General features: G+C 47.5%; 1 protein-coding gene across 1 annotated transcript in view; it reads right to left on the reverse strand.

Moving 5' to 3' along the window:
- The window catches only part of unc80 (unc80, NALCN channel complex subunit), a 178872-nt gene that overhangs the window by 138320 nt on the left and 28396 nt on the right, over positions 1–12156 (reverse strand). Inside the window, exons 10-13 of the mRNA XM_075681230.1 lie at positions 6095–6439; positions 4696–5326; positions 2560–2751; positions 1669–1901 (exon numbers count right to left, since the gene is read on the reverse strand). Coding sequence (XP_075537345.1) covers positions 1669–1901; positions 2560–2751; positions 4696–5326; positions 6095–6439 — 1401 coding nt within the window. The remainder of the gene's footprint in view (positions 1–1668; positions 1902–2559; positions 2752–4695; positions 5327–6094; positions 6440–12156) is intronic.

Raw genomic sequence — 12156 nt, forward strand, 5'->3', positions numbered from 1 at the left:
GACGGAGGTCTGAAAGAAGTGTCGAGTGGGACAAGAACATCTTAGGACTGCTGTGAAGCAGAACGTGAACATTTGCTGGCTCGGCTTTAACATTTCCACAAATATCAAAGAAAGCTTCAGTTATCACTGATTCCCACATGTGCATGGGATCGAATTTTAACTTTTTCTAATTCTGTCACAGCTTAACACTATTTGTGGCATCACCTGTGGAAAAGCAAGTACAACACAAAGCATTTTTGACATTCATGCTGACCCTGACACACTAACTACTTCCCTAACTGCAACATGGGAGTGCTTTTGGAAGTAACCAGATTGACAGTCAGTACTCAAGGAGACCGAGTACTGACTGTCAAAGGCTGTAATGTCGGGTTCTTATGAGAAATTGTGCACGCCAGGGCAACCTTGGTGCGAATAATTTGCAAATGAAATGCTATGGTTTCACACTACACTCTCATAAGATCGTATAAGCTATATAAGCTACAGAAGTAAAGATTGTTATAGTAATAGCTGGCAGGAGCCAATAAGCAGAGCGGGATCAAAACTATAGACTTGCTCTAAATGTTTCACTACTCTGCCTGTTAGCGACGTGGTAAGCCATAGAGTCACAGTGATGGTATAAACACGGGTTCACCGAGAAAAATTGCGTCAGCCTAGATGAAGGGGCAGTTGCCGAGGACGCGGCAGTGGATGAACCGCAAGGTCCCTTGCTGATTGCTGGCCTCAGCACAAAGCTTCATAGTCGCGACCAGCACGGTCAATGAAAGGGTCTCAGCTGCGTTCTCTGGGAGACGTCAGTAAGGCCAGGTGCTGGATCAGCACTTTGCAACGGTTGGCATACAAGTCGTAGCTGCACTCTTTGGCAAGCGTCGGTCGGGCCAGAGCATAGGAGCAGTGCTCAGTAACTGTCAGCGGGTCCCAGGTTGCGGGGCAAGCTCAGGTCCTCTCGCCTGATTGGCCAGTCAGCTCCATCCACCAGGCTAAGCTCGACTAAGAACTGTTGTCCGTAGACATCCCCAGAAGAGTCCGGTTCCTTGGAATAGCAGGGCTGCCTTGTAGCTCTGCCTAGGCATGCTTTCTTTTTCCGCTCCACGAACCGGCAGTGCCTCCTTGTCGCCAGTCTTCCAAACCCCCGCAGCGCACACATTCTTCTTCCTTCTCTTCTCCGTTTTCAATTTGCCGCCACCTGTTTTTCCGGGTTGTGGCTTGTTCCTTCTTGAGCTTGTGTTGCATTCGCCGAGCATGTCTCACATCACAAGACCAACGTCAAGCGCATATCACAAAGACAAAGATCAAGTGCTTGATTAACTACCTTGAGTAATGGCTCATGCATTGTCAGTACCAGAGTTCTATAATAACAAGAATGTAAGTTTATGGGAATATCTTGCACCACCATTTAGTCATGGCAGCACTTTGCCCATGACCCACTACGAATTTAGCATCAGCGCATGAGGGGTACAAATCAGATGCCTTGGACACCTGAGAAAGCACCTAACTGTCTCTGTTGCTACCTTTCAAACAAGTAGAGTAGATAGTGCCACTAGATAGCTAGAATTTGCATTACAGGTGCTGACCTTGACAAACATAAATATACAAATATCACCTACTGCTTGATGTGACAATCCAACAACATGCAACGTGAACATAAATGCACAATGGTAGTCAATGTACCTGATGATGCTGTCCACAAAGAGGTTGTGTGTGGAGAGCTCATCACTACGCTTCTCCGCTTCAGCTCTGCTTGGCTTGAAGTCATCCAGTCCCCAGGGGTCACTTGCTTCATCGGGTCGACCCACTTTCTTGGGCAGCACACCCAAGTTAAGAAGCAGCTCCACGATGCTCACCACAACTCCACACACTCGAAGGGAGCAGCTGGTGTCTCGCAAGGTGACAGCATGGACAGCCTTGGCGATGGGAGACGTCAATTAGCATGCTCTCTTCCACAGGGCAAAGCGAAGTGCTTCACTCTGACATTCAGGAACAGATGGCTAATGCTAATTCTACTTTTCTATGCGTGACTATGGACTGCCCTTCAACCAGAAAGATTGCAACACATACAAAAGACAGACTCATCGATATTCCCTGTGCTTTCACATACATACGCACTTCCCTAAGCAAAAGCATATGGACCAGAAATTCCATAATAAAGCCAATTTTCTTCTCTGCCTATGAATGTAACTTGAAATAGAGGACTGTAGTCCAAACTTGGCGTTGCAAACTTTCTGGTGCACTCGTCAATTTCAGTATGTGCATCCGAATTATGAATAAATTAAGCTTTTTCAGCGAGCCTGCAGTTTGTATACTTTAGCTCGTGGGTGTAGCTACACCTGTTTAATAACCATAGCATTGCCATACTGTACTGAGTGAATAGCTGATACCCTTGTAATATTATTAAAATCTTAATGGCTGTCCTGAGTACATTGTCTGCTACAAGGCCAACTATGCACTTGGATATTGCACACACATTAAAGAAAAAAATATTTCAGCTATGCTATCCTAGCAACAAAATAAGCACACCACACCTAACAATGACAAAATGAAGTAAAAAAAATACTGACTTACCTTTAACACTACAGAAAGATTAATTCTGCCATCAGGAGTAATATAGTGGGTTGAGCCAGATGCCTCATTGAAATCATCACTGCTGTAAATTATGTTGGAGTCAGTTTGGCTTCGTGTTATAGAAAGCTGATGGCAAAGTGGCATGAAAATTGGGCTCGGAGGAGTCTCCTCTTTTGGGCTCTCAGCTGAGTCCTAGAAAGAAATCAGAAGCGCAAAAGCATAAGACACACCTTTTTTGGAGCACATGTCTTCTTTTCTTTTTTTTTTTCAATTTACATATTCAACTAGAAAGCCACAGTCAATAGTTGTTTTATAGGTCAAGACAAAACTGATACTAGCCTTAGCAGAGCACAAGCACTTACATACATCTGTGTGTTGTGCGAGTTCTTGTGCTCAGCTAAATTCTGTGTTCTTAGAAAGTGCTCGCATAGTTTTATGCACATAATGAAATGTAATGTTAAAACAATACTTTTAAGAATTGCAAGGTCACTGAGCAGTAAATTATTGTACTAAACACTCACAAGAAAGCAGTGTACACAGGCTAGAATTAATTGCTTGAACTTGCCCATTTCATACTAGAATTTTTGAAATAAATATAAAAAAATATAAAGCTAAGCAAATCCTTAAAGGTTTATGGCACAGTAATGAACTGGGAAGAACTGTTAAAAATATGCTTGTCAACCAAATAATTATACAACCATAATCAAGCTTAAAGTGTATAACGACAAAGCATGTGTACAAATGGCTACACTGGCAAGCAGGAATGGTAACATGTTTTTTAAATTTGTGAGCAACAACAATAATACTGTCGTTACCTTAGATGTCACTGATGTTGCAACAGTTTCTTAACTTTGGGACTTCCAAGTGTAATTAACCTTATTAATTCTCTTATAATGTACACGAAAGAAATAAAAAAACTTCAGCTTGATAGAACATGTTAACTGCCATACTTCTTTTGGCAGTACATGCCCCGAGCATCAGAGGTGCAAGACCCCTTCTAACGGTTCGATTGGCTTCTAATGGTTCAACCTTTACCTTGCCCTGCCCAACCATTCAATTGCATTTGAATTATCTTTGCAGCCCCTTCAAGAGCACTCCTGATAGCAACCAATGGGTGACTGTTGTTGTCGACCACCTTGCACGGTATGCCAAAACATCTGCACTGCCAGCTGCCACTGCAAAAGACATTGCTTTCTTCCTTCTTCAGAACCTGAATCTGTGACATGGTGCAACACAAAAATTACTAAGATTACTAAGCGACCACAGCCACAGCTTTTTAAAGCCATAAAAGCAGTGTTAAAGGAGTGTTGTACTGTTTACCCCACTGACACAACACACGAATAAAACACGTGAAAATTGGGATGCCACCAGTTGAGTTGAAGCTAAAACACAAATGCTTTCTTTGTATGAGGTTCATATTACTTCAGCCACTCGGCACAAGTTAAACTTTTTTCATAATGTGATAACCTTGACCCACACAAAATATTTGGCATGACCAATTCATGACCATTTTTCGGAACATGCATTCAGTAAGAGAAAAGCATGCTGACAAAGGCGGCAGCAGCAGTGCAAACAAGGGTTTCGTTTATAAATGCCAGCCTAGCTATAAAGATTGCCAAATAATAACAATAATGCTTCAAGTTATCAGATATTGCATCAAATCCAGTGCTAGTGTGTCAGTTTTGCAGACAGTGGGAGGATCACTAGCACAGTTCTTGCTTTTGTAATCATCTTGTGCACGTCACTTCTATTATGCTATGCGATCATTAATGAAAATTTTTTTTCAGTGATTGTACATTTAGAAATTAGAAGAGTGCTGATAATCCTTTTAAAGCTTTCATGTCGATCAAAGTTCACAATAATACAGCAAGAGATAGTAATACTGGCCATTATAATCGGCATAGACGGGCTCTCCAGCCCAAACCAAGCACACAATAAAGCTATGTAACAGGTACCACAGCAATTAACACAACTTTTCCGACAAACATAGTCCCCTAAACTGCATTAAAATTTCAACCCAAGGTTTCATATTTTGCCCATGGTGAAATGTGAAAGTTGAGCTGTTGCGACCATAAATCCAATTTACTCATCCACTGGCCAGCAGAGAGAAGAGTTCAAAGGATCAGCAGGTCTCACCTGGTTGATGAAGAATTGGATGGATGCCACAGGGGAGTGCTCAGTAACCGTGATGATGGGGTTGGGCACACTGTGCGTGTGCACCGCAGGAAGTTTACGCGGTGCCCCAGGGGGTTCCCTGGTCGGTACTGCAATGGTCGCCATGGCAACTGGCTCCCTGGAGCCAGGTGGCTCCTCAATGTGGATGCTGGGCAGGCTTTTGCCACGTACCATCTCCGACTTTGAGAAGAATGCTGCCGCCGAGAATCTGGGAGAGCACACTTGTTCTTCATCATCGGGGTCCCTCAGGAGGCCCAGCGCCGAGCTGGGGCGCGGGGGAAGCAGCCGTGGAACTGCGACTGAACGTGCTGAGGAATGGCTGTCAGTTGGCTGAGGGTGCTCAGACCAGCTTGGAGGCTCCTCCACGGCACAAGTGACCGGGGTGTTGTTGTTGGTTGTTGTGGTGGTGGTGGTGCTGCTGCTTCCACCGGCACCCACTACGGCCACCTCGATGGTTGGGTGCTGGTGGTGGTTCCCAACGTTGCTGCTACCGTTGTCGTCATCCCGGCCCAGGCGGTCCAGGATGCGCTCTGAGAGACGCAGCCCCTCTTCCACAAAAGCTCGCAGGTCACCTCGATTGAGGCGTTTGTTCCTGCAAATGCAGGTGGATCTTGTAAACTTGATTTCAATTTGTTACTTCAATATTTGTGACACTCTAAACTTTTTTGTGCACAGCTAGGGCTAGGCAACAAACACAGCCTTTGGCGAAAGGTGGCCATTTTGGTAAGCAATATTGCATTACAAATACTGCTATCCCCGATGGCCTCTACTTTTTTCTCTGCCATCCCATTTATGAGCAGTGACACTCGTGTCAGGCCTCATTCCCATTCTTCACTGTTTCAATAGGGGAAGAACCTGATCTTCAACAGCATGGACGGAGAACAGTGTGCAAATGGCAAAACTCTCTTTGAGCTTACATACCTAGGCATAGTCCTTGCATATGAAATCTTGTCACCTGCGGGATCTTTTAGAGCAACCTTTAGCTTCACAATTATGTAGTCATGTCGCCTAATGCAGACACCATAGTTACTGCCCAAAACTGCCTATAATGGTGCTGGCGACTACAGTATAATGGTAATGTTCATATAATGAACATGGATATAACAAATTATCAGATGTATAAAGGTAAACATAAAATGCTACTCATCCATATCGGCATGTAATAATTACATGCTTATAAAGAATGTTGAATATAATGAAGGTATTTTCGCGTCAGATGCAAGTTCGTTATAACGACGTTTGACTATAGTTAGTGTTCAGTGCAACATACTGCATTTATTTTTGTTGGCCCCAACCTATTTTCTATGCTTTCCTTTAGAGAATCGAGAATGGAGGCTATTTCTATGGCAGCAGGGCACACCGGCGCAAGTCCGGGGATGCCATGCAGCGATGAGGAAACGGCTGTGGCTGTGGCTGCTGTTGCTGCCGCAGCTCTTGCATGCTGGTGTGGTGGCTTGGTGGACCACCACCACCAGCCCCCCCCTGGCTGTGCATCAGGGGCAGGCCACGCAGAAACGGGCTTGGGCACGAGTCTCTGCCCAAAGCCACATAGCTGCCCAGGGGACGAGGTGTGGATGGTGGCGCTGGCTGCTCCCGCTGCTTTGGAGAAGGCGGTGGTGGGGGCTCTGGTCGTGGCACAGGCAATGAACTGCTCCGCTTGCGCGGGCGCACCTCACGTGCCTGTTCCTCTGCTATGCCCTGCAACCTGCATGGGGACAGACATGGATGTGTTGCATTTTGCAGAAATTGCCTTTGGCGACGTCTTCACTTTTGCCAAATGCAATGTGTGTAATGCAATGCCTCTCACACTACAGATGTGTATTCCCTGCCCCATTTTTTTTGTCATGTTCTGCGTTCACAGCTGCTGAACAATCACATCTGCACAGCTCTATAATTTTCGCCATTTGTATGTTCCACTCATTGTAAGAAGCCTGTGGACATTTTTCACAGGGCCATATATGCTATGAACACACTATGTATCACATTTTCAATTGCAATCAATAATGTGATGTTCACACAAGAACGAGCCGTACACCAAGGCCCCTAGCGAGCAAATGCCCCCAGGCTTTATTCACCATAGAATATATATGCTCCCAAAGCACTGATGCCAACTGGTGGCACATGCACACACTACATCTCCCCTTCTTCAGGAAATGCAGTATGCGCAGTTCCACCCAATCAGTAGCTCAGTCTTTTCGGCCTCTGGATCTGTCTTCCAAATCTCGACACTTGAATGGGTGAACTGGGCTGGGATGAAGCCGGGGAAGTCGGGAAGGAAGTAACTACCTCCGATCCCGCTGCGCGAGTTTTCCTGCATGACGGCTTTGTCTCGGGTTCTTCACCGACGACAGGTTCGGCAGGACTCCCAGACTGCGGGTCACTGCACACTGGGACAAGGTGTAGCTGATTACATTGGAGATTTCCCCTCGGGGTCTCCACGACGCGAGGCCGGGGACATTGAGCTGGTCCTAGCATCATTGCATGACTGTTTAGTTCATGCACCCAAACCTGCTCACGAGTCTGAAGTGGGCGTTATGTCTGAGCTGCATGCCTCCGTTTGAAGTCCCATGCCTGCTTCTTCCGATTAACTTGATCACTTCAGATAAAAGACAGAGACGAGGGCCAGCCTGGCTTGAGCTGCTGCAACGTCTTGGGAACTCTGGTTTGCAGGCGTCTGCCCATTAGAAGCTGTGCAGGGCTGACTCCATTGGCACTACGAGTGTCCCTGTAGGCCAGCAGTGCCAAAAAAGGATTGTCTGCCTTGTGCAGTAAGTCCTTGACGGTCCGCACCCTTCTTTTCACCTTGCCATTGGACTGCAGGAAATGTGGGCTGCTGGTGACATGCCTGAACCCGTGAGCCTGCACAAAGGTAGAGAAGTCCTTGAATGAGAACTGTGGACCGTTGTCACTGTGGACAACACTAAGGATGCCGTGGCGCGCAAGGACGCTCATGATGGCCGTAATGACGGCAGGTGCTGTGATAGAGCACAGACCGATGACTTCAGGGAAGCGTGGCCTGTAGCAAACCAGCAACACATAATCTTGACCTTTCAGGTGGAAAAGGTCTACTCCCACTTCCTCCCAGGGAAGACTTGGAGTCTGGAAAGGCATGATTGGTTCTGCACGTTTGACACAGGTTTCTGCGCACTTGGTGCAGTTAGAGATGAGGGTCTCGATATGGCTGTTTACTCCAGGCCACCACACCGACTCTCGAGCGATGGCTTTGCATCGGTTAACACCTTGATGACTATCGTGAATGAGATCGAGTATGAAATGCTCAAGAGTCAACGGCACCACAATTCAAACCCCTTTTAGAAGCACCCCTTGCAGATACTGAAGTCTCCACAATGCTGCCAGTACCTCTTAACGTGAAGCGGCACCCTTGACTGCCTGGGCCGGCCTTTCGTACAGTATTCCAGCAGAAGGTTACATTTAACATTGCCTTGGGCATGGCGGAGCTCGTTTTGACATGTGGCGACAAAGTTCAGGAGAGAGCAAAGAATCTCTCCCACAAAACTCGACTTGATCAGCTTGCTTTGGCGGTGGACCATCCATTGGTGCACGTGAGAGCATGTGAGCCGTGGCTATCAACTTGCCTGGTACACACAGCACCTGGTACTGGAAGTGCATCAGCTCCAGTTGGGACTGTTGAATCCACGGAGGCAGCAAGTCAACATCCATGATCCCCATGAGCACCAGGAGTGGCTGGTGGTCGGTCTCAAGGAACAACTTTAGGCCACGAACATACTCTTCAAAACGGAGCACAGCCCAGCATGCAGCCAAAGCCTCTTTCTCTGTCTGGCTGTACCAACATTCCGTTGGTGTGAGTGACCGCAACGCGAAGGTAATTGGTTGGCGCTCAACAGAAGGCTGCTTTGTAACAGGACAGCGCCAAGACTGAAGGAGCTGGCATCAGCTGATACTGTTGTATTATATGCCATGTTGTACCGAGCAACACAAAGGTCAGAGCAGAGCAGTTCCTTGAGATTCGAAAAAGCAGTCTGTTGAGCATGGCCCCAAGCCCACTCAGAATCCTTAAACAGCAAAGCTCGGATCGGTGCGGTCAGTTCCAATATGCCAGGCAGGAAACGCTTGGCAAATGTGATTTATGGAGCCGAGGAGGCTATGGACACCTGTGACATCTCACGACACCGGCGTGGCTTTTATTGCAGCGACCTTGTCTGGATCAGGAGAGATGCCCTCTGCGATGACAATGACACCAAGGAACTTCACTCTGCTGGCTGCAATGATGCAATTCTTGCAGTTTAGAGTGACCCCCTGCATTCGTCAGTCAATTTAGGACTTCTTGCAAGTGAAGGTCATGTTTTACGCATGTCTTGCCAAAGACTAGAATATCGTCTATCATGTTCACAACCTCTGCGTGGCCTTCCAGGATGCGGGACATCTGCCGCTGGAAATACTCTGGAGCAGTTGCAATCCCAAATGGAAGCTGGAGAAAACAGCAACGACCGAATGGGGTTTTGAACGTGGTGTATTCTTGCGACTCCGGAGACAGCTTGACCTGGTGGAAGCTCGACATGGCATTCCACTTTGAGAAAACAGTGACCTCACCCAGCAGACCAAGGCATTGTTCGACCATGGGCAACATATGGCGTTCCCGCAGAATGACTTTGTTAAGGTGGGTCAGATCCATGCAAATCCTGTAGCCTCCGGTAGCCTTGGGGACCACAACCAGTCTGGCGCACCAGTCAGTAGGTGTGTCGATGGGACGAATCACGCCATTCCTTTCCAGCTTATGCATCCCGAAGTGGTAGCGGCAGGTGTCTGGGAACACTTGATGAGAACGGTGTCGCATCGGGTTTCAGCCAGATAGTGTAGGCATCAGGAAGCGTTTCAAGTCCTTGGAAAAGGACCGGGTCGAGACATAGCTCACCGGAGGGAGCCTCTGAGACATGGTCTAGAAACTTGCAGACCCCCAGGGCTTGAATCGCCAGGAAGCCTAGCAGAGGAACTGTGCGTGCTACCAAGACATAAAGCTGTTGCTTGACAGACTTGCCACATCATGACAAAATAGCACTGTAGGTTCCAAGAACTGGTAGGACATTATTGCACAGCCCCTTAAGTTCAGCCTCTGGCTCCTGTAGATTGGATGGAATGCCAGGAAACACAAATGGTACAACCAAAACTTCAGCACCGGAGTCCACTTTGAACGACAGGGCGCGTCCATCGACGAGCACCTCAATGAACTTCGCATTCGGTCGATGGCCCTCCACAATGGCATGAAGCTCCACCGAACTGGCCAAAGGTTTCTGTTTGAGCTTTCCACCTGCTTTTTTCTTCATGCAGACAACTTCAAAGTGACCATTCGTGCCACAGAAGTTGCAGGGCGCATGAAGAGCAGAGCACTCCGGACGCAGATGTGAAGCACACCCCCAGAACGAACCAGTCTTATCAACAGTGTGGGGATGCGCAATTCTCCCGCGTCCCCTGATATGTTGTTTTCCCGCACAGCGCGTATACTGTAATCCAGCTTCGCCGCGTGGCCTGGCGCCCGCGGCGGTCGGAGTGGTTGAGGCGCAGTACGAGAGAGGGCACGAGTGTTGCGCTGCTAACGCCGCCGTCAGGCGCCAAAAGACAAGGCGCTTCCTCTTTAATTCGGGACAGCAAGCAGTGCGGACGTGCTGTGCCGCACGTGCACTGATCATGCTTCTGCGAGACCGTCTCGCGTGGCCGCCTTGGAACGCGCCACCGTTCACGTGTACGGTCACGCGAATGACCAGGCGTTGGGATCCAGCATGGGGCGAACATATTCGCTCGCTATCCGGTCGCAGTGAGTCAGACTTCTAGATTTGTCGCGCGCCCATCGGCATGTTTTGTGGATAGCAACTCGGCTAGCTGGCATTGATCTATGAAAGGTGCAATAAATGCCCTTGTGATTGTTCGCACTACTGTGCTGTCGTTCCTTTGTCCCAAGAGCACGGGAGGAGAACCCCACAACAGACACTAGCTTCCCTTTGCGCATCTGGGTAGCGTTGACAGCAAGCAAAGGCGATTCTCCTGTCATGAACTCTGCATTCTTTATCAGTGTCTTCGTGCTGGCGCGCTTGAGTCAACGTGCCTTGCAACGTTAATTTCTAGATTTGACAGGGTTGATCCGAAAGCTTTCAGTCGAGCAAACCAACGATGAAACAATCTCAGACAAGCCTTTCTTCAACAACAGACAATGAGTAGTTGCAGCGCTTTACCAAGGTACAAAGCGCGGTGAAAAATACATTGACGGTCTCACACGGTTGCTGCATCCAGCGGTGAAGCGGGCAGACTCGTACAATTTGTTTAGTGGGTGGACAAAATGCTCGATGAATGCCTTCTTGACAGCTGCTACATTGTTGGCATCTTCTTCCGACAACGTTGTTGATGCAAGTATTGTTCTCGCTTGCAGCCCCATGCAGTAAAGCGTAGACCAGACCCAGACTTCCTGTGCTGCAGCAGAAAGTACCATTGCGTAACAAAAGTCCTCGAACTGTAGCGGCCACGTCGGCCAAGTACTTGGGCAGTCAAAGTCGAATGGTGGAGGTGGCAGTAGCACGGCTCCGAGTGATTGAGCAGCGCCGGCATCGGCAGTGTCATTTATGGCCATCCCACTTCTGACACCATGTAGCATTCACGCAAGAACGAGCTATGCACGAATCCCCCTAGCGAGCAAATGCCCACAGGCTTTATTCACCATCAAATATATATGCGCCCAAAGCACTGACGCCAACTGGTGACACAAACACACACTAGAAATAATACTTGGACAACAAGGCTTCATTTTGATTAAATTTGATGCCACAGAGTGCCTCGCCTGCCAACTATTATCAGTAAGCCCATAAGCTGCACAACATGAGAACAGTACTAATGAAAAAAAATTATGCGGCTTCCACACACTGGGAATCAATGTAAGCAAAGATTTCTGTGCTGTTTGCATTGATTGACAATAATTTTCGGTGACATTGACAGCGAATGTTTAATTTCTTCAGTGCTTAGTCCAATACAAGAGTGGTGAGTTGATGTTAGAAGTTACCTTGCATGAATCACTGCTGTTTGTCTGTGTAGTACAAATAAGACACAATGAGATGTGTTTCCTTTAGGCGTTGTTGCGCACAATTGTTCATAACCTCTGAGAAGGTTAGCATTGCCATTGCCTCACATGGCAAATTTCATTGTCGCAGGAGTGTTAAACTTCAATTTAATTATGGCACTGTATGCACCAAAATGACAATTGGATTATGAGGCCCACCGTAGTGGCAAACTCCAGATCAATTATGACCCCCGGGGTTGTTTAGCACACACCTAAGTCCACCCACGTACAGTAATCCGTCGTTATCACAAAATCAGCGAGATCGCAAAAAAAATTCGTTATAAGCGGTAATCCAATATCAGCGACCACTCGAGAATAGCTAAAGCAGTTGAGCTTTAATT

The sequence above is a fragment of the Dermacentor variabilis genome, chromosome 2, assembly GCF_050947875.1.
Source record: "Dermacentor variabilis isolate Ectoservices chromosome 2, ASM5094787v1, whole genome shotgun sequence".
NCBI classification, from domain to species: Eukaryota; Metazoa; Arthropoda; class Arachnida; order Ixodida; family Ixodidae; genus Dermacentor; species Dermacentor variabilis.